Raw genomic sequence first — 26,587 nt, 5'->3', positions numbered from 1 at the left:
CCCTGTGTATAACAGAAGCTTTGGTAACCATGGCAACAAAACAAACAGTACACTCTGATTAATGGCTAAAATTTCCTGAAATGACCTCTAAACAAATGGCCGTATTTTAAAAACTATACATCCTACAGCGAAGATCTTTATATTGTGAGAATCACAAGACCCAGACCTAGATTTTGATGTATAGTATGTCTCTGAAATATTAAAATTGAAGGCACGGTCGCAGTTTAGAAATTGCCCTTCAAATTTGAAGGGGCTAGAGTGTAGTTTCAATGAATGTCAATGGACGGTGTGAGTTGCAAACAAATGGTCATATTGTGAAAACTATCAGGACTATGGCTTAGCCGTGGACATGTTTAGTGGCAGCAGGGATAGCTGAACATTTTGATATAAGATTTGTGTAGGTGGGCTTGAAAATGAGGGAGTGGAGGCAGTTTAGAAATCATGTTCTGATTTTTCAGCTTTTGTCACCTCCCACTCTAGTTTCCCCATTCATTCCTATGGGACCAATTTCGCCGCAAAAACGACGATATTTCGTGAACCATTCAGCAAAACGTTCCACAAAATAATAGCACACCATTCGGGAACAATCCGCACGTTTCGGTATATTACTTGTCTATGTAGTGTAAAAACTGTGGGAGGAGTTAGGGTGGTAAATTTGGCTATAATAATAAGAATAATAAGAATAAGAACTAGAAAAGGTACAATTTCTGGGGAAATTGTGAAAGTGTTCTTGCCTCTACAACTGGAGTGGGCGGAGTAACTGGGTGGGGTGGAGTGGCTTGAGTAACTGTGAAAAGTGTTAAAAAGCTTAATATTTTAAAAAGTATAAATAGTAGTAAAAAAGTTCCATCATTCGCTGAAAGAGCTGAACATTTTTTTCAAATGTAATTTTTTTTTTCAAAAATGAATTTTTTTAAATCAAAAATGATTTTTTTTTCTTCAAAAATGATTTTTTTTTTCAAAAGTAATTTTTTTTTTCAAAGGTAATTTTTTTTTTCAAAAATGAATTTTTTTATTTCAAAAATAATTTTTTTTTCGAAATTATTATTTTTTTAAAGTAATTTTTTTTTCAAAAATAATTTTTTTTTTTTCAAAAATGATTTTTTTTTTTTCAAAAATTATTTTTTTACTTTTTTCAAAATTTTTTTTTTTTTTTCAAAAATATTTTTTTTTTTACATGGGGCGGTCATAATGTTTTGGCTGATCATGGGGTGGTCATAATGTTTTGGCTGATCATGGGGTTGTCAGCTTTTGTCACTTCCCACTCTAGTTTTGAACATTTCGCCATTCATTCCTATGGGACCAATTTCGCCGCAAAAACGTCATTTCGTGGACCATTCGGCAAAACATTCCACAAAGTAATAACACACCAATCGGGAACAATCCGCTCGTTTCGGTATATTATTTGTCTCTGTAGTGTGAAAACTGTGGGAGGAGTCTACAAGCATTATCAAGTCTAGCAGATGAAGTCACATGCATTTGGAGTGTCTCAGCATCTTGTGTTTACAACCACTGTTTCCTAGCAACGCTCATGCCCTGTTTATGCTTCCCAAATACTGCTTCATCAAAACTGCCCCATCAGAATTACCCCATCAAAACTGCCCCATCATATTCCTCTATTATAAATCAGTACATGGTGTGTCTGTCCCCTCCCCCGGGCTCTGTAATCAGCTGAGATGCTCCAGCCACCTTCCCCCCTGTGTATAACAGAAGCTTTGGTAACCATGGCAACAAAACAAACACTAACAGTACACTCTGATTAATGGCTAAAATTTCCTGAAATGACCTCTAAACAAATGGCCGTATTTTAAAAACTATACATCCTACAGCGAAGATATTTATATTGTGAGAATCACAAGACCCAGACCTAGATTTTGATGTATAGTATGTCTCTGAAATATTAAAAATGAAGGCACAGTCGCAGTTTAGAAATTGCCCTTCAAATTTGGAGGGGGCTAGAGTGTAGTTTCAATGAATGTCAATGGACGGCATGAGTTGCAAACAAATGGTCATATTGTGAAAACTATCAGGACTATGGCTTAGCCGTGGACATGTTTAGTGGCAGCAGGGATAGCTGAACGTTTTGATATAAGATTTGTGTAGGTGGGCTTGAAAATGAGGGAGTGGCGGCAGTTTAGAAATCATGTTCTGATTTTCCAGCTTTTGTCATCTCCCACTCTAGTTTCCCCATTCATTCCTATGGGACCAATTTCGCCGCAAAAACGACGATATTTCGTGAACCATTCGGCGAAACGTTCCACAAAGTAATAGCACACCATTCGGGAACAATCCGCACGTTTCGGTATATTACTTGTCTATGTAGTGTAAAAACTGTGGGAGGAGTTAGGGTGGTAAATTTGGCTATAATAATAAGAATAATATATATGTAAGATAACAGTAAGTGGTCTTGCTATGCAAGAACACTTAATAACTAGAAAAGCTACAATTTCTGGGGAAATTGTGAAAAGTGTTCTTGCCTCTACAACTGGAGTGGGCGGAGTAACTGGGTGGAGTGGCTTGAGTAACTATTTTAAAAAGTATCAATAGTAGTAAAAAAGTTGAAGAAGTCCCATAATTAGCTGAAAGAGCTGAACATTTTTTTCAAAAATGAATTTTATTTTTTTTTCAAAAATGATTTTTTTTTTCAAAAATGATTTCTTTTTTTTTCAAAAATGATTTTTTTTTTTTTTTCAAAAATGATTTTTTTTTTTTTTTCAAAAATATATATTTTTTTTATTAGGCGGTCATGTTTTTTCTGATCATGGGGTGGTCATAATGTTTTGACTGATCATGGGGTTGTCAGCTTTTGTCACCTCCCACTCTAGTTTTGAACATTTCGCCATTCATTCCTATGGGACCAATTTCGTCGCAAAAACGACGATATTTCGTGAACCATTTGGCGAAACGTTCCACAAAGTAATAGCACACCAATTAAATGACATTGAGGCCGGATTCACACTGGTATTTTTCAGCTTTTCACAAAGTTCCACAAGGTAATAGCACACCAATTAAATGACATTGAACATTTCGCCATTCATTTCTATGGGACCAATTTCGCCGCAAAAACTACAATATTTCGTGGACCATTCGGCGAAACGTTCCACAAAGTAATAGCACACCAATCAGGAACAATCCGCACCTTTGGTATATTACTGTCTATGTAGTTTAAAAGCTGTGGGAGGAGTTAGGGTGGTATGATCATGGGGTTGTCAGCTTTTGTCACCTCCCACTCTAGTTTTGAACATTTCGCCATTCATTCCTATGGGACCAATTTCGCCGCAAAAACGACGATATTCCGTGAACCATTCGGCGAATGTGTAAAAACTGTGGGAGGAGTTAGGGTGGTAAATTATCAGCATTATCAAGCATCGCAGATGAAGGTATGGCCACATGCATTTGGGGGGTTTCAGCATCTTGTGTTTACAACCACTGTTTCCTAGCAACGCTCATGTACTGTTTATGCTTCACACGCACTGCTCAATACACAACACAATGTAATTTCTACACAATACAATTCCTATCAAAACTGCCCCATCATATTGCCACCATCAAAACTGCCCCATCATAATTGCCCCACCAAAACTGCCCCATCATATTGGCACCATCAAAACTGCCCCATCATAATTGCCCCATTAAAACTGCCCCATCAGAATTGCCCTATCAAAACTGCCCCATCATATTCCTCTATTATAAATCAGTACATGGTGTGTCTGTCCCCTCCCCCGGGCTCTGTAATCAGAGCTGAGATGCTCCAGCCACCTCCCCCCCTGTGTATAACAGAAGCTTTGGTAACCATGGCAACAAAACAAACACAGTACACTCTGATTAATGGCTAAAATTTCCTGAAATGACCTCTAAACAAAAAGCTTTTTCCCAAAAACTATAAATCCTACAGCGAAGATCTTTAAATTGTGAGAATCACAAGACCCAGACCTAGATTTTGATGTATAGTATGTCTCTGAAATATTAAAAATGGAGGCACAGTCGCATTTTAGATATTGCCCTTCAAATTTGAAGGGGCTAGAGTGTAGTTTCAATGAATGTCAATAGACGGTGTGAGTTGCAAACAAATGGTCATATTGTGAAAACTATCAGGACTATGGCTTAGCCGTGGACATGTTTAGTGGCAGCAGGGTTCGCTGAACGTTTTGATATAAGATTTGTGTAGGTGGGCTTGAAAATGAGGGAGTGGCGGCAGTTTAAAAATCATGTTCTGATTTTTCAGCTTTTGTCACCTCCCTCTCTAGCTTCCCCATTCATTCCTATGGGACCAATTTCGCCACAAAAATGACGATATTTCGTGAACCATTTGGCGAAACGTTCCACAAAATAATAGCACACCATTCGGGAACAATCCGCACGTTTCGGTATATTACTTGTCTATGTAGTGTAAAAATTGTGGGAGGAGTTAGGGTGGTAAATTTGGCTATAATAATAAGAATAATAAGAACTAGAAAAGCTACAATTTCTGGGGAAATTGTGAAAAGTGTTCTTGCCTCTACAACTGGAGTGGGCGGAATAACTGGATGGAGTGGCTTGAGTAACTGTGAAAAGTGTTAAAAAGCTTAATATTTTAAAAAGTATAAATAGTAGTAAAAAAGTTGAAGTCCCATCATTAGCTGAAAGAGCTGAACATTTTTTTCAAAAGTTTTTTTTTTCAAAAATAAATTATTTTTTTTCAAAAATGATTTTTTTTTTCAAAAATGATTTTTTTTTTCAAAAGTGATTTTTTTTTTCAAAAAAAAATTTTTTTTTTTTTAAATAATTTTTTCTTTTAAAAAATGTATTTTTTTTTTTTTCAAAAATGATTTTTTTTTTTCAAAAATATTTTTTTTTTATGGGGCGGTCTTAATGTTTTGGCTGATCAAGGGGTTGTCAGCTTTTGTCACCTCCCACTCTAGTTTTGAACATTTCGCCATTCATTCCTATGGGACCAATTTTGTCCCAAAAACAACGATATTTTGTGAACCATTCGGCGAAACGTTCCAGAAAGTAATAGCACACCAATTAAATGACATTGATTCCGGATTCATACTGGTATATTTCAGCTTTTCACAAAGCTCCACAAGGTAATAGCACACCAATTAAATGACATTGAACATTTCACCATTCATTCCTATGGGACCAATATTGCCGCAAAAACGACGATATTTCGTGAACCATTCGGGGAAAAAAGTTCCACAAACTAATAGCACACCAATTAAATGACATTGAACATTTCGCCATTCATTCCTATGGGACCAATTTTGCCGCAAAAACTACGATATTTTGTGAACCATTCGGTGAAACGTTCCACAAAGTAATAGCACACCAATCGGGAACAATCCGCACGTTTCGGTATATTACTTGTCTCTGTAGTGTAAAAACAGTGGGAGGAGTCTACAAGCATTATCAAGTCTAGCAGATGAAGTCACATGCATTTGGGGTGTCTCAGCATCTTGTGTTTACAACCACTGTTTCCTAGCAACGCTCATGCCCTGTTTATGCTTCACAAATACTGCTCCATACACAGTACACAGGACCATGATAGATGTAGTAACTATGCAGTAATTCAAATGGCCGTATTTTAAAAACTATAAATCCTACAGCGAAGATCTTTATATTGTGAGAATCACAAGACCCAGACCTAGATTTTGATGTATAGTATGTCTCTGAAATATTAAAAATGGAGGCACGGTCGCAGTTTAGAAATTGCCCTTCAAATTTGAAGGGGCTAGAGTGTAGTTTCAATGAATGTCAATGGACGGCATGAGTTGCAAACAAATGGTCATATTGTGAAAACTATCAGGACTATGGCTTAGCCGTGGACATGTTTAGTGGCAGCAGGGATAGCTGAACGTTTTGATATAAGATTTGTGTAGGTGGGCTTGAAAATGAGGGAGTGGCGGCAGTTTAGAAATCATGTTCTGATTTTTCAGCTTTTGTCACCTCCCACTCTAGTTTCCCCATTCATTCCTATGGGACCAATTTTGCCGCAAAAATGACGATATTTCGTGAACCATTTGGCGAAACGTTCCACAAAATAATAGCACACCATTCGGGAACAATCCGCACGTTTCGGTATATTACTTTTCTATGTAGTGTAAAAACTGTGGGAGGAGTTAGGGTGGTAAATTTGGCTATAATAATAATAAGAATAACTAGAAAAGCTACAATTTCTGGGGAAATTGTGAAAAGTGTTCTTGCCTCTACAACTGGAGTGGGCGGAGTAACTGGGTGGGGTGGAGTGGCTTGAGTAACTGTGAAAAGTGTTAAAAAGCTTAATATTTTAAAAAGTATAAATAGTAGTAAAAAAGTTCCATCATTCGCTGAAAGAGCTGAACATTTTTTTCAAAAGTAATTTTTTTTTTCAAAAATGAATTTTTTTTAATCAAAAATGATTTTTTTTTCTTCAAAAATGATTTTTTTTTTCAAAAGTAATTTTTTTTTTCAAATGTAATTTTTTTTTTCAAAAATGAATTTTTTTTATTTCAAAAATAATTTTTTTTTCGAAATTATTATTTTTTTTAAAGTAATTTTTTTTTTCAAAAATAATTTTTTTTTTTCAAAAATATTTTTTTTTTTCAAATATATTTTTTTTTCAAAAATAATTTTTTTTTTAAAAGAAATTTTTTTTTCAAAAATATTTTTTTTTTCAAAAATAATTTTTTTTTTTTCAAAAATATTTTTTTTTTTTCAAAAATTATTTTTTTACTTTTTTCAAAAATTTTTTTTTTTTTTCAAAAATATTTTTTTTTTTACATGGGGCGGTCATAATGTTTTGGCTGATCATGGGGTGGTCATAATGTTTTGGCTGATCATGGGGTTGTCAGCTTTTGTCACTTCCCACTCTAGTTTTGAACATTTCGCCATTCATTCCTATGGGACCAATTTCGCCGCAAAAACGTCATTTCGTGGACCATTCGGCAAAACATTCCACAAAGTAATAACACACCAATCGGGAACAATCCGCTCGTTTCGGTATATTATTTGTCTCTGTAGTGTGAAAACTGTGGGAGGAGTCTACAAGCATTATCAAGTCTAGCAGATGAAGTCACGTGCATTTGGAGTGTCTCAGCATCTTGTGTTTACAACCACTGTTTCCTAGCAACGCTCATGCCCTGTTTATGCTTCCCAAATACTGCTTCATCAAAACTGCCCCATCAGAATTACCCCATCAAAACTGCCCCATCATATTCCTCTATTATAAATCAGTACATAGTGTGTCTGTCCCCTCCCCCGGGCTCTGTAATCAGCTGAGATGCTCCAGGCACCTTCCCCCCTGTGTATAACAGAAGCTTTGGTAACCATGGCAACAAAACAAACACTAACAGTACACTCTGATTAATGGCTAAAATTTCCTGAAATGACCTCTAAACAAATGGCCGTATTTTAAAAACTATACATCCTACAGCGAAGATCTTTATATTGTGAGAATCACAAGACCCAGACCTAGATTTTGATGTATAGTATGTCTCTGAAATATTAAAAATGAAGGCACAGTCGCAGTTTAGAAATTGCCCTTCAAATTTGGAGGGGGCTAGAGTGTAGTTTCAATGAATGTCAATGGACGGCGTGAGTTGCAAACAAATGGTCATATTGTGAAAACTATCAGGACTATGGCTTAGCCGTGGACATGTTTAGTGGCAGCAGGGATAGCTGAACGTTTTGATATAAGATTTGTGTAGGTGGGCTTGAAAATGAGGGAGTGGCGGCAGTTTAGAAAGCATGTTCTGATTTTCCAGCTTTTGTCATCTCCCACTCTAGTTTCCCCATTCATTCCTATGGGACCAATTTCGCCGCAAAAACGACGATATTTCGTGAACCATTCGGCGAAACGTTCCACAAAGTAATAGCACACCATTCGGGAACAATCCGCACGTTTCGGTATATTACTTGTCTATGTAGTGTAAAAACTGTGGGAGGAGTTAGGGTGGTAAATTTGGCTATAATAATAAGAATAATATATATGTGAGATAACAGTAAGTGGTCTTGCTATGCAAGAACACTTAATAATAATATATATGTGAGATAACAGTAAGTGGTCTTGCTATGCAAGAACACTTAATAAGAATAAGAATAATAATATATATGTGAGATAACAGTAAGTGGTCTTGCTATGCAAGAACACTTAATAATATATATGTGAGATAACAGTAAGTGGTCTTGCTATGCAAGAACACTTAACTAGAAAAGCTACAATTTCTGGGGAAATTGTGAAAAGTGTTCTTGCCTCTACAACTGGAGTGGGCGGAGTAACTGGGTGGAGTGGCTTGAGTAACTGTGAAAAGTGTTAAAAAGCTTAATATTTTAAAAAGTATAAATAGTAGTAAAACAGTTGAAGTCCCATCATTAGCTGAAAGAGCTGAACATTTTTTCAAAAGATTTCTTTTTTCAAAAAAAATTTTTTTTTCAAAAATGTTTTTTTTTAAATTTTTTTTCAAAAATTATTTTTTTTAATGTTTTTTTTTCAAAAATGATTTTTTTTTTCAAAAATATTTTTTTTTTCAAAAATGTGTTTTTTTTTCAAAAATGATTTTTTTTTCAAATATGATTTTTTTTTTCAAAAATCATTTTTTTTTTTAATATTATTTTTTTTTCATGGGGTGGTTATAATGTTTTGGTGATCATGGGGGGTCATAATGTCAGCTTTTGTCACCTCCCACTCTAGTTTTAAACATTTCGCCATTCATTTCTATGGGACTAATTTCGCCGCAAAAACAACAATATTTTGTGAACCATTCGGCGAAACGTTCCACAAAGTAATAGCACACCAATTAAATGACATTGAGGCCGGATTCACACTGGTATTTTTCAGCTTTTCACAAAGTTCCACAAGGTAATAGCACACCAATTAAATTACATTGAACATTTCGCTATTCATTCCTATGGGACCAATTTTGCCGCAAAAACAACCATATTTCGTGAACCATTTGGAAAAATGTTCCACAAAGTAATAGCACACCAATCGGGAACAATCTGCACATTTTGGTATATTATTTGTCTATGTAGTGTAAAAGCTGTGGGAGGAGTTAGGGTGGTAAATTAGGCTATAATAATGATAACTAGAAAAGCTACAATTTCTGGGGAAAATGTGAAAAGTGTTCTTGCCTCTACAACTGGAGTGGGCGGAGTAACTGGGTGGAGTGGCTTGAGTAACTGTGAAAAGTGTTAAAAAGCTTAATATTTTAAAAAGTATAAATAGTAGTAAAACAGTTGAAGTCCCATCATTAGCTGAAAGAGCTGAACATTTTTTCAAAAGATTTTTTTTTTCAAAAAATTTTTTTTTTTCAAAAATGTTTTTTTTTTTTTAATTTTTTTTCAAAAATGTTTTTTTTTTTCAAAAATATATTTTTTTTCAAAAATGATTTTTTTTTTTTCAAAAATGTTTTTTTTTTAAATTATTTTTTTTTTTCAAAAATGATTTTTTTTTTCAAAAATGTTTTTGTTTTTTTGTTTTTTTCAAAAATGTGTTTTTTTTTCAAAAATAATTTTTATTTGTTTTTTTGTTTTTTTCAAAAATGTTTTTTTTTTCAAAAATTATTTTTTTTTTCAAAAATTATTTAAAAAATAATTATATTATTTTTTTTTTCATGGGGTGGTCATAATGTTTTGGTGATCATGGGGGGTCATAATGTCAGCTTTTGTCACCTCCTAGTCTAGTTTTGAACATTTCGCTATTCATTCCTATGGGACCAATTTCTCCGCAAAAACAACGATATTTCGTGAACCATTCGGCGAAACGTTCCACAAAGTAATAGCACACAAATTAAATGACATTGAGGCCGGATTCACACTGGTATTTTTCAGCTTTTCACAAAGTTCCACAAGGTAATAGCACACCAATTAAATGACATTGAACATTTCGCTATTCATACCTATGGGACCAATTTTGCCGCAAAAACGACGATATTTTGTGAACCATTTGGAAAAATGTTCCACAAAGTAATAGCACACCAATCGGGAACAATCTGCACATTTTGGTATATTACTTGTCTATGTAGTGTAAAAGCTGTGGGAGAAGTTAGGGTGGTAAATTAGGCTATAATAATAACTAGAAAAGCTACAATTTCTGGGGAAATTGTGAAAAGTGTTCTTGCCTCTACAACTGGAGTGGGTGGAGTAACTGGGTGGAGTGGCTTGAGTAACTGTGAAAAGTGTTAAAAACCTTAATATTTTAAAAAGTATAAATAGTAGTAAAACAGTTGAAGTCCCATCAGTAGCTGAAAGAGCTGAACATTTTTTCAAAAGATTTTTATTTTCAAAAATTTTTCTTTTTCAAAAATGTTTTTTTTCTTTTTTTTTCAAAAATGATTTTTTTTAATGATTTTTTTTCAAAAATGATTTTTTTTTTCAAAAATATTTTTTTTTTAATTTTTTTTTTCAAAAAGTTTTTTTTTTTTCAAAAATGATTTTTTTTTTCAAAAATGTTTTTGTTTTTTTGTTTTTTTGTTTTTTTCAAAAATGTGTTTTTTTTTTTCAAAAATGATTTAAAAAAAAAATGATTTATTTTTCATGGGGTGGTCATAATGTTTTGGTGATCATGGGGGGTCATAATGTCAGCTTTTGTCACCTCCCAGTCTAGTTTTGAACATTTCGCCATTCATTCTTATGGGACCAATTTCGCCGCAAAAACAACGATATTTCGTGAACCATTCGGTGAAACGTTCCACAAAGTAATAGCACACCATTCGGGAACAATCCGCACATTTCAGTATATTACTTGTCTACAGTATGTAGTGTAAAAGCTGTGGGAGGAGTTAGGGTGGTAAATTAGGCTATAATAATGATAACTAGAAAAGCTACAATTTCTGGGGAAATTGTGAAAAGTGTTCTTGCCTCTACAACTGGAGTGGGTGGAGTAACTGGGTGGAGTGGCTTGAGTAACTATGAAAAGTGTTAAAAAGCTTAATATTTTAAAAAGTATAAATAGTAGTAAAACAGTTGAAGTCCCATCATTAGCTGAAAGAGCTGAACATTTTTTCAAAAGATTTTTTTTTTCAAAAATTATTTTTTGAAAAAAAATGTATTTTTTTAATTTTTTTTTCAAAAATGATTCTTTTTAATGATTTTTTTTTCAAAAATTTTTTTTTTCAAAAATATTTTTTATTCTTTTTTCAAAAATGATTTTTTTTTCAAAAATGTTTTTTTTTTTTTTTTTTCAAAAATGTGTTTTTTTTTCAAAAATGATTTTTTTGTTTTTTTGTTTTTTTCAAAAATGTTTTTTTTTTTTCAAAAATGATTTTTTTTTCAAATATGATTTTATTTTCAAAAATGATTTTTTTTTTTAAATATTATTTTTTTTTCATGGGGTGGTTATAATGTTTTGGTGATCATGGGGGGTCATAATGTCAGCTTTTGTCACCTCCCACTCTAGTTTTGAACATTTCGCCATTCATTTCTATGGGACCAATTTCGCCGCAAAAAAAACAATATTTTGTGAACTATTCGGCGAAACGTTCCACAAAGTAATATCACACCAATTAAATGACATTGAGGCCGCATTTACACTGGTATTTTTCAGCTTTTCACAAAGTTCCACAAGGTAATAGCACACCAATTAAATGACATTGAACATTTCGCTATTAATTCCTATGGGACCAATTTTGCCGCAAAAACGACGATATTTCGTGAACCATTTGGAAAAATGTTCCACAAAGTAATAGCACACCAATCGGGAACAATCTGCACATTTTGGTATATTACTTGTCTACAGTATGTAGTGTAAAAGCTGTGGGAGGAGTTAGGGTGGTAAATTAGGCTATAATAATGATAACTAGAAAAGCTACAATTTCTGGGGAAATTGTGAAAAGTGTTCTTGCCTCTACAACTGGAGTGGGTGGAGTAACTGGGTGGAGTGGCTTGAGTAACTATGAAAAGTGTTAAAAAGCTTAATATTTTAAAAAGTATAAATAGTAGTAAAACAGTTGAAGTCCCATCATTAGCTGAAAGAGCTGAACATTTTTTCAAAAGATTTTTTTTTTTCAAAAATTATTTTTTGAAAAAAAATGTATTTTTTTAAATTTTTTTTCTAAAATGATTCTTTTTAATGATTTTTTTTTCAAAATTTTTTTTTTTTTTCAAAAATATTTTTTATTCTTTTTTCAAAAATGATTTTTTTTTCAAAAATGTTTTTTTTTTTTTTTTTTTTTTTAAAATGTGTTTTTTTTTTTCAAAAATGATTTTTTCGTTTTTTTCAAAAATGTTTTTTTTTTTTCAAAAATGATTTTTTTTTCAAATATGATTTTATTTTCAAAAATGATTTTTTTTTTTTAAATATTATTTTTTTTTCATGGGGTGGTTATAATATTTTGGTGATCATGGGGGGTCATAATGTCAGCTTTTGTCACCTCCCACTCTAGTTTTGAACATTTCGCCATTCATTTCTATGGGACCAATTTCGCCGCAAAAAAAACAATATTTTGTGAACTATTCGGCGAAACGTTCCACAAAGTAATAGCACACCAATTAAATGACATTGAGGCCGCATTTACACTGGTATTTTTCAGCTTTTCACAAAGTTCCACAAGGTAATAGCACACCAATTAAATGACATTGAACATTTCGCTATTAATTCCTATGGGACCAATTTTGCCGCAAAAACGACGATATTTCGTGAACCATTTGGAAAAATGTTCCACAAAGTAATAGCACACCAATCGGGAACAATCTGCACATTTTGGTATATTACTTGTCTACAGTATGTAGTGTAAAAGCTGTGGGAGGAGTTAGGGTGGTAAATTAGGCTATAATAATGATAACTAGAAAAGCTACAATTTCTGGGGAAATTGTGAAAAGTGTTCTTGCCTCTACAACTGGAGTGGGTGGAGTAACTGGGTGGAGTGGCTTGAGTAACTATGAAAAGTGTTAAAAAGCTTAATATTTTAAAAAGTATAAATAGTAGTAAAACAGTTGAAGTCCCATCATTAGCTGAAAGAGCTGAACATTTTTTCAAAAGATTTTTTTTTTTTCAAAAATTATTTTTTGAAAAAAAATGTATTTTTTTAAATTTTTTTTCTAAAATGATTCTTTTTAATGATTTTTTTTTCAAAAATTTTTTTTTTTTTCAAAAATATTTTTTATTCTTTTTTCAAAAATGATTTTTTTTTCAAAAATGTTTTTTTTTTTTTTTTTTTTTCAAAAATGTGTTTTTTTTTTCAAAAATGATTTTTTTGTTTTTTTGTTTTTTTCAAAAATGTTTTTTTTTTTTCAAAAATGATTTTTTTTTCAAATATGATTTTATTTTCAAAAATGATTTTTTTTTTTTAAATATTATTTTTTTTTCATGGGGTGGTTATAATGTTTTGGTGATCATGGGGGGTCATAATGTCAGCTTTTGTCACCTCCCACTCTAGTTTTGAACATTTCGCCATTCATTTCTATGGGACCAATTTCGCCGCAAAAAAAACAATATTTTGTGAACTATTCGGCGAAACGTTCCACAAAGTAATAGCACACCAATTAAATGACATTGAGGCCGCATTTACACTGGTATTTTTCAGCTTTTCACAAAGTTCCACAAGGTAATAGCACACCAATTAAATGACATTGAACATTTCGCTATTAATTCCTATGGGACCAATTTTGCCGCAAAAACGACGATATTTCGTGAACCATTTGGAAAAATGTTCCACAAAGTAATAGCACACCAATCGGGAACAATCTGCACATTTTGGTATATTACTTGTCTACAGTATGTAGTGTAAAAGCTATGGGAGGAGTTAGGGTGGTAAATTAGGCTATAATAATGATAACTAGAAAAGCTACAATTTCTGGGGAAATTGTGAAAAGTGTTCTTGCCTCTACAACTGGAGTGGGCGGAGTAACTGGGTGGAGTGGCTTGAGTAACTATGAAAAGTGTTAAAAAGCTTAATATTTTAAAAAGTATAAATAGTAGTAAAACAGTTGAAGTCCCATCATTAGCTGAAAGAGCTGAACATTTTTTCAAAAGATTTTTTTTTTCAAAAATGTTTTTTTTTTTTTTTCAAAAATGTTTTTTTTTTCAAAAATGTTTTTTTTTTCAAAAATGATTTTTTTTTTTCAAAGATGATTTTTTTTCAAAAATGTTTTTGTTTTTTTGTTTTTTTCAAAAATGTGTTTTTTTTTCAAAAATGATTTTTTTTGTTTTTTTGTTTTTTTCAAAAATGTGTTTTTTTTTTTCAAAAATGTTTTTTTTTTCAAAAATGATTTTTTTTTTCAAAAATGATTTAAAAAAAAATATTATTTTTTTTTCATGGGGTGGTCATAATGTTTTGGTGATCATGGGGGGTCATAATGTCAGCTTTTGTCACCTCCCAGTCTAGTTTTGAACATTTCGCCATTCATTCCTATGGGACCAATTTTGCCGCAAAAACAACGATATTTCGTGAACCATTCGGTGAAACCTTCCACAAAGTAATAGCACACCATTCGGGAACAATCCGCACATTTCGGTATATTACTTGTCTATGTAGTGTAAAAGCTGTGGGAGGAGTTAGGGTGATAAATTAGGCTATAATAATGATAACTAGAAAAGCTACAATTTCTGGGGAAATTGTGAAAAGTGTTCTTGCCTCTACAACTGGAGTGGGCGGAGTAACTGGGTGGAGTGGCTTGAGTAACTGTGAAAAGTGTTAAAAAGCTTAATATTTTAAAAAGTATAAATAGTAGTAAAACAGTTGAAGTCCCTTTATTAGCTGAAAGAGCTGAACATTTTTTTAAAAGATTTTTTTTTTCAAAAATTTTTTTTTTTTTCAAAAAATTTTTTTTTTTATTTTTTTTTCAAAAATGATTTTTTTTAATGATTTTTTTTCAAAAATTATTTTTTTTTTCAAAAATATTTTTTTTTTTCAAAAATTATTTTTTTTCAAAAATGTTTTTTTTTTCAAAAATGATTTCTTTTTAAAAAAAAATATTATTTTTTTTTCATGGGGTGGTCATAATGTTTTGGTGATCATGGGGGGGTCATAATGTCAGCTTTTGTCACCTCCCACTCTAGTTTTGAACATTTCGCCATTCATTCCTATGGGACCAATTTTGCCGCGAAAACAACGATATTTCGTGAACCATTCGGCGAAACGTTCCACAAAGTAATAGCACACCAATTAAATGACATTGAGGCCGGAATCACACTGGTATATTTCAGCTTTTCACAAGGTAATAGAACACCTATTAAATGACATTGAACATTTCGTCATTCATTTCTATGGGACCAATATTGCCACAAAAACGACGATATTTCGTGAACCATTCGGCGAATCGTTCCACAAAGTAATAGCACACCAATTAAATGACATTGAGGCCGGATTCACACTAGTATATTTCAGCTTTTCACAAAGTTCCACAAGGTAATAGCACACCAATTAAATGACATTGTACATTTCACCATTCATTCCTATGGGACCAATTTTCCACAAAACTACAATATTTCGTGAAAAATTTGGCGAAACGTTCCACAAAGTAATAGCACACCAATCGGGAACAATCAGCACGTTTTGGTATATTACTGTCTATGTAGTTTAAAAGCTGTGGGAGGAGTTAGAGTGGTATGATCATGGGGTTGTCAGCTTTTGTCACCTCCCACTCTAGTTTTGAACATTTCGCCATTCATTCCTATGGGACCAATTTCGCCGCAAAAACGATGATATTTCGTGAACCATTCGGTGAAACGTTCCACAAAGTAATAGCACACCAATTAAATGACTTTGAGGCCGGATTCACACTGGTATTTTTCAGCTTTTCACAAAGTTCCACAAGGTAATAGCACATCAATTAAATGACATTGAACATTTCGCCATTCATTCCTATGGGACTAATTTTGCCGCAAAAACAACGATATTCCGTGAACCATTCGGCAAAATGTTCCACAAAGTAATAGCACACCATTTGGGAACAATCCGCACGTTTCGGTATATTACTTGTCTATGTAGTGTAAAAACTGTGGGAGGAGTTAGGGTGGTAAATTTGGCTATAATAAGAATAACTAGAAAATGCATTTCCTGGGGAAAATGCGTGGGAATGCTGAATAGCTAAATTGCTAAAATGGCCGCCATCAAAACTGTCCCATCATACTGCCATCAAAACTGCCCCATCAGAATTGCCCCATCAAAATTGTCCCCATTAAAACTGCCCCATCATATTGCCACCATCAAAACTGCCCCATCATATTGCCCCCATCAAAACTGCCCCATCATATTGCCACCTTTAAAACTGCTCCATTAAAATTGTCCCCATCAAAACTGCCCCATCATATTGCCACCATCAAAACTGCCCCATCAAAACTGCCCCATCATATTGCCACCATCAAAACTGCCCCATCAGAATTGTCCCATCAAAACTGCCCCATCATATTGCCACCATCAAAACTGACCCATCAGAATTGCCCCATCAAAACTGCCCCATCATATTGCCACCATCAAAACTGACCCATCAGAATTACCCCATCAAAACTGCCCCATCATATTGCCACCATTAAAACTGACCCATCAGAATTACCCCATCAAAACTGCCCCATCATATTCCTCTATTATAAATCAGTACATGGTGTGTCTGTCCCCTCCCCCGGGCTCTGTAATCAGAGCTGAGATGCTCCAGCCACCTCTCCCCCTGTGTATAACAGAAGCTTTGGTAACCATGGCAACAAAACAAACACAGTACACTCTGATTAATGGCTAAAATTTCCTGAAATGACCTCTAAACAAAAAGCTTTTTCTCAAAAACTGTAAAAGATATCAAACTGAAAAGCTATAGCCAGATAGCTGAATATTTTGTGAACATTTTACAGTTTGTTTGGTGTCTGTAGGTGAAAGTATGAAGGAGCTGAAACTTTTGGGAGCGGAAGAAGAATTTAAGGATTTCAAGCATGCTCCCATAGACTTCAATGTTAAAAAAAGTGATAAAAAGCTTAATATTTTAAAAAGTATAAATGGTAGAAAAAAAGTTGAAAAAGAGCACACATCAGCTAAAAGAGACGAACATTTTGATAGTTGAATGGTTTTAATAGCTGAAAGTATGCAGAAGTTACGCAGAACCAAAAAACGTACGGAATAAGAAGAAAAAGAAGAACTAGAAAACGCATTTCCTGGGGAAAATGCGTGGGAATGCTGAATAGCTATATTGCTAAAATGGCCGCCACCAAAACTGCCCCATCATACTGCCATCAAAACTGCCCCATCAGAATTGCCCCATCAAAATTGTCCCCATTAAAACTGCCCCATCATATTGCCACCATCAAAACTGCCCCCATCAAAACTGCCCCATCATATTGCCACCATCAAAACTGCCCCATCAGATTTGTCCCATCAAAACTGCCCCATCATATTGCCACCATCAAAACTGACCCATCAGAATTGCCCCATCAAAACTGCCCCATCATATTCCTCTATTATAAATCAGTACATGGTGTGTCTGTCCCCTCCCCCGGGCTCTGTAATCAGAGCTGAGATGCTCCAGCCACCTCCCCCCCTGTGTATAACAGAAGCTTTGGTAACCATGGCAACAAAACAAACACAGTACACTCTGATTAATGGCTAAAATTTCCTGAAATGACCTCTAAACAAAAAGCTTTTTCTCAAAAACTGTAAAAGATATCAAACTGAAAAGCTATAGCCAGATAGCTGAATATTTTGTGAACATTTTAAAGTTTGTTTGGTGTCTGTAGGTAAAGGTATGAAGGAGCTGAAACTTTTGGGAGCGGAAGAAGAATTTAAGGATCTGAAGCATGCTACCATTGACTTCAATGTTAAAAAAAGTGATAAAAAGCTTAATATTTTAAAAAGTATAAATGGTAGAAAAAAAGTTGAAAAAGAGCACACATCAGCTAAAAGAGACGAACATTTTGATAGTTGAATGGTTTTAATAGCTGAAAGTATGCAGAAGTTACGCAGAACCAAAAAACGTACGGAATAAGAAGAAAAAGAAGAATAAATAAAATCGAATAACAATAGTGGGACTGCTAAAGCATTCCCACTAATAATATATATGTGAGATAACAGTAAGTGGTCTTGCTATGCAAGAACACTTAACTAGAAAAGCTACAATTTCTGGGGAAATTGTGTGAAGTGTTCTTGCCTCCACCAGTAGTCTACAAGCATTATCAAGCCTAGCAGATGAAGGTATGACCACATGCATTTGGGGGGTCTCAGCATCTTGTGTTTACAACCACTGTTTCCTAGCAACGCTCATGCCCTGTATGAAGCATAACTTCATAACCACTGCTCAATACACAGGATCATGATAGCTGTAATAACTGTGCAGTACTTCAAATGGTCGTATTTTAAAAACTATAAATCCTACAGCGAAGATCTTTATATTGTGAGAATCACAAGACCCAGACCTAGATTTTGATGCATAGTATGTCTCTGAAATATTAAAAATGAAGGCACAGTCACAGTTTAGATATTGCCCTTCAAATCTGGAGGGGGCTAGAGTAGAGTTTCAATGAATGTCAATGGACGGCGTGAGTTACAAACAAATGGTCATATTGTGAAAACTATCAGGACTATGGCTTAGCCGTGGACATGTTTAGTGGCAGCAGGGATAGCTGAACGTTTTTATATAAGATTTGTGTAGGTGGGCTTGAAAATGAGGGAGCGGTGGCAGTTTAGAGATCATGTCCTGATTTTTCAGCTTTTGTCACCTCCCACTCTAGTTTTGAACATTTCCCCATTCATTCCTATGGGACCAATTTCGGCGCAAAAATGACGATATTTCGTGAACCATTTGGCGAAACGTTGCACAAAGTAATAGCACACCAATCGGGAACAATCCGCACGTTTCGGTATATTACTTGTCTATGTAGTGTAAAAACTGTGGGAGGAGTTAGGGTGTTAAATTTGGCTATAATAATAAAATATATGTGAGATAACAGTAAGTGGTCTTGCTATGCAAGAACACTTAATAATATATATGTGAGATAACAGTAAGTGGTCTTGCTATGCAAGAACACTTAATAACACAGACTGTGTGAAGGGAACATAGATTAGGGAGAAAAGAGAAGCAGGAGAGGTAACATGAAAAACTCTGCTGCCAGCAGGGGAGGGCTGGGCCGGGGGGCAGGGTGGCAATTTCCTCCCAGGCATTCCAAGTTATATGCAAAATGGCCGGCGACCGCTCGCTGACTATTTTTATTTTAATTTCTTTGAGAAAGTTGGGCCAGGGGCACGGCCACAGGAGGGTGTTCTATCAGAAAACCGCTACGCTGTGGCATTCTGGGAGCTGTAGTCCATGCGAGCGCTCTGTAATTGGCCGAACAGGGTCATGTGCAGGCGACCGACATGGGCGTCTGCGATTGGCCCGGCGGAGCTGGTCACGTGTGGAGACGGGGCTGGTCTGTGGGTGGAAATGTGATGCTCGCAAATGTTAATAGATATGTGTGACCAAGTGTAGATGATGTGAATATACAAAGCAAAAAAGTCCAAATAAATGTGCTGAATATTCTGATCCACAATGGGAAAAAACGACGTATTTCCGGTGGCACTGACGTCATTCCCTGTTCCATGAAACGCTCTTCCTAGTTTCTGGAACACACGCTGTGAGCAGCGTCCGGATCCGTCTTTAATCGATTTACATGCCTGTTTTATCAACTATTTTGTAAATACCCATTTGTATATGGAATAAATCCCTTTTCAAACGGTACTTTTCACTATTAGATCCATGTTTTCCTTTTTTGGTGCCTGGTGATTTTGCTGAGAAATTCCAACAATCCTTTGATCTAATGTGCACAACACCACTCCTGACCTTCACTGGATACCATCACATAAGCCTGAAGTGACCCCCAGACTGCAAAGCTGGGGGTCATCGCCATTTGGTGAGTGGGGACACATGTGTGGGTGGCGTTTCTGCACCTGAAAAGTCCTGGAGCATCTGTGGTCCATTGCACTTCAAAAGTTTTTTCCCATTGCGGATCAGAACATTCAACACATTTATTTGGACTTTATTTACATGTTTTTTGCTTTGTATAGTCACATCTGCACTGATCTACACTTGGTCACACATGTCTATTAACATTTGCTAGTGCCACATTTCCATAATTTTACATTTCTATTGAGTAGCACTTTGTGTGTGGCAGCTGCTTTAGTTTTCTTTTTCACAGTTTTTTCATCATTCAGCGCAAATTTAAATTTTATATTATTCACTGGTCTGTGGGTGATCGCGACCACTTGCTGCAGGAGTCCCTCCTCTCTGCCTGGCGCGCTGTGTGTCTTCTGAGGTCTATCTCTCATCTATCCCCTCACAGTCAGTGTACCCCCTCTGTCAGCTCGCCCCTCTCTGTCAGTTTGCCCCTCTCTGTCAGCCCACCCCTCACAGTCAGTGTACTCCCTCTCTGTCAGCTCACCCCTCTCTGTCAGCCCACTCCTCACAGTCCGTGTACCCCCTCTCTGTCAGCCTGCCAATCTCTGTCAGCCAGCCCCTCTCTGTCAGCTCGCCCCTCTCTGTCAGTGCCCCCCCTCTCTATCAGCCCACCCCTCTGTCAGCCCACCCCTCACAGTCAGGGTACCCCCTCTCTGTCAGCCCACCCCTCTCTGTCAGCCCACCCCTCTCTGTCCGCCCCTCCTCTCTGTCAGCCCCTCCTCTCTGTCCACCCATTCCTCTGTCAGTACCGCTCTCTGTCAGTCACAGCAGGGTGCACTGTGCCAGCCAGCCACCCACCCACCCAATGACCAACAGCAGGGAGCCAGGCCAGCCACCCGCAGCAGAGTACACCATGCCAGCCAGCCACCCTCCCACTAACACACAGCAGGGAGCCAGGCCAGCCACCCGCAGCAATGTGCACCGTGCCAGCCACCCACTGACCCAGAGCAGGGAGCCAGGCCAGCCACCCACAGCAAGGTGCCAGGCAGCCACCCACAGAAGCCAGCCATCATGGTGACCCACCCACAGCAGGGCCAGGGTGCCAGCCAGTCACCAAAGGTGAACCACCCACACCAGGAAACCAGCCAGCCACACCAGGAGCCAGCCAGCCATGGTGACCCACCCACAGCAGGTAGCCAGCCAGCCACAGCAGCGTGCCAGCAAGCCACCCGCAGGAGCTAACCAGCCACTGTGACCATCCACAGCAGGATGCCAGCCACCCACGGTGACCCACCCACACCAGGGAGCCAGCCACAGCAGGGTGCTGACCAGCCACCCACAGGAGCCAGCCACCCACAGGAGCCAGCCACAGAGCATGCGGGAGCCAGCCAGCCAACAGCAGGAGCCAGCCACAGAGGATGCGGGAGCCAGCCAGCCACCAGCAGGAGCCAGCCACAGAGGATGCGGGAGCCAGCCAGCCACCAGCAGGAGCCAGCCACAGAGGATGCGGGAGCCAGCCAGCCACCAACAGGAGCCAGCCAGAGAGGACGTGGGAGCCAGCAAGGCACAGAGGACGCAGGAGCCAGCCAACCACAGAGGACACAGGAGTCAGCTACAGCTGCAGTACCTATAGTTAAGGTAAAAGGAGCGCTACACAGTGCCAATTTAATTTTTACTTTGTGAGAGGTTGGGGCAGGCGTGAGAGTCATGGCACAAGGAGGGGGTCCCATGAAGACCAGAGTAAATGAAGGTGTTCACTGTACACTCTATTAGAAAGAGGCCCCCTCCAGGCCCCATTATTCTCCTTTTCAGTCTCTAATGGGACCTGGAGGGGACTCTTTCTAACAGATTCTATAATGGACACAGCAGGGATCCAGGCTTGCCACCTGCAGCAGGATGCACTGTGCCAGCCACCCATCCACCCACTGACCCACAGCAGGGAGCCTGCTGGCCGCTTGCCACTGGCCATAGCCTGTGCGTTCCGCTGGCCTTGTGGGTCCTGCTGGCCATTGCCAGCCCCAGCAGGACCCACAGTGTTGAGGGCTATTTTAGGCTACTGGGTGGGCACTGGCCTAGGACAGGGTAAATAGAGTGTATGAGGGGTTAGATGGGATGTGGGGTTCAGCTGCGGGTGTCAGGGTCTCTCACCTCAGCGATGGGAGCGGTGCTAGCTCAGCAGGTCCTTGCATGGCCTCCTCCGAACCTGGGGGTGTGATGCTCTTGTCCTGGGGTCAAGTAAACTTGTAGCCCTAGCCAGTCACGCTGGTCCTGACTCCCTGGTGCGCCCTGCTGTCCAGGGGCAGACTGACAACACCCAGGGCCCCTGGACCAAATAAAGCAAGGGCCCCCTGTCAGGCACAGCCCATGACCCACCCTGGCCCTGCCCCTTCATTTTGCACAAAGTACAACTTCTGCCTTTAAAAAAAAAAAACACTGTTTAACAACAGATTCTAATGGGACCTGGAGGGAGGTCTTTCTCTAATGTCCATTGTGCAGTCTGTTTCTAATCTGGAGGCTCTCCTCTCTAATCCCCATGCACTGAACAGACTGAGCTGATGGGCACTGGTGAGGCTGTGCTGATGGGCACTGGTGAGGCTGCGTCGATGGGCACTGGTGATGGTATGCTGATTCGGTGGTTCAATGGGCCACCTGGCTGGACTTGCCCCCCAGGCCTAAGGCTGCCAGGGAGGCACAAAATAATTTAACATACAAGGATAGTTTTTTTATCTTATCTCCCTAATTTTCTTCCCTATCTTTCTCATGGGCAGCCTGAGAACTTCAGCACTGTTAGTTTCTGTCATCTTTCCTCTCTATCTGAGCCAAGACATAAAATCAGGGCTGGAAATGTACATATTTAAATTGAAGAACGTGACATAATTTTTGAGACCAAGGAGGGCACATACTAATGTTGGTAGCATAGTTATTAATGTAGAATGTATGTTCTTTTGTTAAAGAACATTAATTGCTATCAAATTGTTATGATTAAAGTTCCGCTTTAAACAAAATGTTTGTGTTAAACCCAAAAGCATAAATTCATGCAGGACTAATGCCCTGTATACATGATCAGAAAATCGCATGAAAAATACAGCTTTCAGAGCGATCGTACGATAATCTGATCATTAGTACAGAGCTTTCGAGAGCCGATCATGACAGTTCAGCTGATATTATCCAAACGGACATGCACAAATTTTTTTTCGGACTAAGCCAGATCGTACGATTTTCATTTAATCAGTACAGTTGTTATTCAAAAATGCAATGCAAATACACTACAACACATTACATCACTTCCAAATTTTTATTCTGTCGTACAAGAATTTTCGTGACTTTAGTAAACTCTTCAGGTTCAATCTAAGGTTAGCATGCAAAAACAAAAAACAAAAAAAAATCATTCGTTCGATAACCTCATCAGGTTTTACATAAATGTAAAACAAGGTGGTATCTGTGCTATATCAAAACATTTTTAGTTTTTGTTTTCATGACTTTGCTTCTTATACGCCCCCTCATTGGAATTTATTATCAAAAAGATTGCATGTGTATATCTTATATTCTAAGAAAGTACTGTATACTATATTATACCATGATGTAGTTGGGAATGTATAATTGAAGTTTTCCGTAAAAACGATGGCATCAGTATGAAATTTTAAGCCTCGTACACACGATCGGATTTTCCACAGACAAAACGTCAGACTTTTGTCCGAAGGGCGTTGGCCATGAACTTGTCTTGCATACAAATGGCACACAATTGTCAGCCAACAAACACAAATGTAGTAACGTACTACGTGACTTTTCAGCTCTTTAGCGCCACCCTTTGGGCACCTTCTGCTAGTGTTGTGTTTGGTGAGCATTGATTCCGAGCATGCATGTTTGTACTTTGGACTTTTGTCTGGCGGACTTGTGTACACATGATCGGAAAATCTCACAACAGACCGTTGTCCGCAGAAAATTTATAAGCCTGTCATCCATTTGTCCACAGAAAATCCGACAACAATTGTCCAATGGAGCATACAAATGGTTGGATTTTAGGCCAACAGTCTGTCATCACACAATTCCCAGGGGAAAAGCCAATCGGGTGTACGAGGCTTTAGTCTGCAACTATCTCTGCACTGCTTCAATTTCAGCAGCAACCCTGGAAGTGTGTGGCCTGTGAAGGCCACAGGGAGGATGTAGGAGAGCAGCAAGCTGAGTAAGTGGGAATAGGGAGTGGGGCCATAGACAAGCATACTGCAGCCAAACGCACAACCTTGCGCAACACCTCTACAATAGCAAATACTTTTGGCGCTTTTTGCACCACTGGACTAATGCAACCTTCCGCACCTACTGCTGTCACAACAATACACGGTTCTGCATGTGCCACCACTGCACCAACACACATTTCTGTGATTACCTTCACTGCACCAACACACCCTCCTGTGCCCAGCAACATTTTACCTACATATGCACCTGCCACCACTGAACCAAGGCACAATTCTGCACCCATCTTCACTGACAAGCCCTTTTGCATCTGGCATTGATACACCTTATAAACCTACCGCCACTACACTGATGTGCCCTTCTGCACCCTTAATTGTTTCACAAATGCGCCCTTCTGCACCAACATAGTCTTTTTTTCACCAGCCACCATTGCACAGATGCACCCTTCTGCACCTGCCACCACTGCACCAGCATGGCCTTTTGCACCCACAACTATTGCACTAATATTCTCTTCTTCACCCACCATCACTGCATAGACACAACCTTCTAAACCTGCCACCACTGCACTGACGCATCCTTCTACATTGTTTACTACTGCACAGAAGTACCTTTCTGCACCCACCACCACTGCAATACACATTTCTGCACCAATGCACCTTCCTCCACTCAACACCACTACACATAATCACCTTTCAGCAACTGTCACTACTACAATAATATGCACTTCTGCACTTACCTTGACTGTGGCCTTGCACCTTTCTGCACCCACCATCACTGCTCTGATGCACATTTTTGCACATGGTGCTGTCACTATGCCTCATCTGCACCCACAGCCACTGCGCCAACACTCATTGAATATTCATCCTGAATGGACACACTCTTGATAATGTTTACTTAAAGATTTTCTATTTTTGTTTTCTGTAATTGTCATGGGACAGACTGAATCAAGCCGCAATGGGAAGATATAATCTTTTAACAATGCTAGTATATGAATACCACAATAATAACAATCACAGTAGATACTGTTTTTCATGCCTCATTCAGAAGGTTACATGTGTTACTTACCAGTAGCAGGATTCTGCATGGCCTTCTCTTTTGTATATATATACCGTATTCCATACTGGTTTTATCAAATGTTCACTATATTTCCAGAACTCATAAAAGAAATAGGTTATCTTTCTGGCTGGAATCAAAATGCGAGTGAGATTCTGTTTGTAATCACAGGACAGACCGAAGCTTCCTGCTGAAAGTAGTGGGACACCAAATGTAGTTTTTAGCCTATGTAAAAAAAAAAAAAAAAACACATAAAATTAACGAAACAATATGTGCAAGAATTAGAACACCAGTGTAATTACCCTTATTCTAAATTGTTTATAATAAAAAAAATCATTATAATGTGCTCTAGAAGTGATGTAAAATTCCACACCTACTGTCACTGTGCTGATGCACATTTAGGTTAGCATAACATGAGTGCCAATAGAAGCACCCCCCCCCCACTTCCAATAGCTATATCATAATAATATTACAGAGAGAAAGCATGAGAGTGACAATATGGTTTTGAGCTCCCTGGCGATCCCTGTGTTAAGTGCAGAGATCAATAATGTTTTTTTAGAGACACCAGCACTTAAGGCCATGTGTTAAATTACTATACATAGTTACATAGTAGGTGAGGTTGAAAAAAGACACAAGTCCATCAAGCCCAACCTATGTGTGTTGTTATATGTCAGTATTACATTGTATATCCCTGTATGTTGTGGTTGTTCAGCTACTTATCTAATAGTTTCTTGAAACTATCAATGCCTCCCACTGAGACCACCGCTTGTGGAAGGAAATTCCACATCCTTGCCACCCTTACAGTAAAGAACCCTCTACGTAGTTTAAAGTTAAACCTCTTTTGTTCTAATTTTAATGAGTGGCCATGAGTCTTGTTAAACTCCCTTCCGTGAAAAAGTTTTATCCCTATTGTCAGGTCACCAGTATGGTATTTGTATATTGAAATCATATCCCCTCTCAAGCGTCTCTTCTCCAGAGAGAATAAGTTCAGTGCTCGCAACCTTTCCTCATAACTAATATCCTGCAGACCCTTTATTAGCTTTGTTGCCCTTCTTTGTACTCGCTCCATTTCCAGTACATCCTTCCTGAGGACTGGTGCCCAGAACTGGACAGCATACTCTAGGTGCGGCCGAACCAGAGTCTTGTAGAGCGGGAGAATTATCGTTTTATCTCTGGAATTAATTCCCTTTTAAATGCATGCCAATATTCTGTTTGCTTTGTTAGCAGCAGCTTGGCATTGCAAGTCATTGCTGAGCCTATCATCTACTAGGACCCCCAGGTCCTTTTCCATCCTAGATTCCCCCAGAGGATTTCTCTCCAGTGTATAGATTGCATTCATATTTTTGCCACCCAAATGCATTATTTTACATTTTTCTACATTGAACCGTATTTGTCATGTAGTTGCCCACTCCATTAATTTGTTCAGATCTTTTTGCAAGGTTTCCACATCCTGCAGAGAAGTTATTGCCCTGCTTAGCTTAGTATCGTCCGCAAATACAGAGATTGAACCCCATCCTCCAGGTCGTTTATGAACAAATTAAACAGGATTGGTCACAGCACAGAACCCTGGGGGACCCCACTACCCACCCTGACC

The 26,587-nt window shown here is 37.7% G+C and overlaps 1 protein-coding gene across 1 annotated transcript in view; it reads right to left on the bottom strand.

Annotated features, from left to right (window-relative positions):
* The window catches only part of GUCY2C (guanylate cyclase 2C), a 1,918,134-nt gene that overhangs the window by 1,612,047 nt on the left and 279,500 nt on the right, over positions 1–26,587 (bottom strand). The window contains exon 4 of the mRNA XM_073591935.1: positions 25,006–25,218. Within this exon, the coding sequence (XP_073448036.1) occupies positions 25,006–25,218 (213 nt within the window). The remainder of the gene's footprint in view (positions 1–25,005; positions 25,219–26,587) is intronic.

Source organism: Aquarana catesbeiana, linkage group LG07 (genome assembly GCF_042186555.1).
Source record: "Aquarana catesbeiana isolate 2022-GZ linkage group LG07, ASM4218655v1, whole genome shotgun sequence".
Taxonomy (NCBI): domain Eukaryota; kingdom Metazoa; phylum Chordata; class Amphibia; order Anura; family Ranidae; genus Aquarana; species Aquarana catesbeiana.
This window is presented reverse-complemented; position numbering and strand designations above follow the sequence as displayed.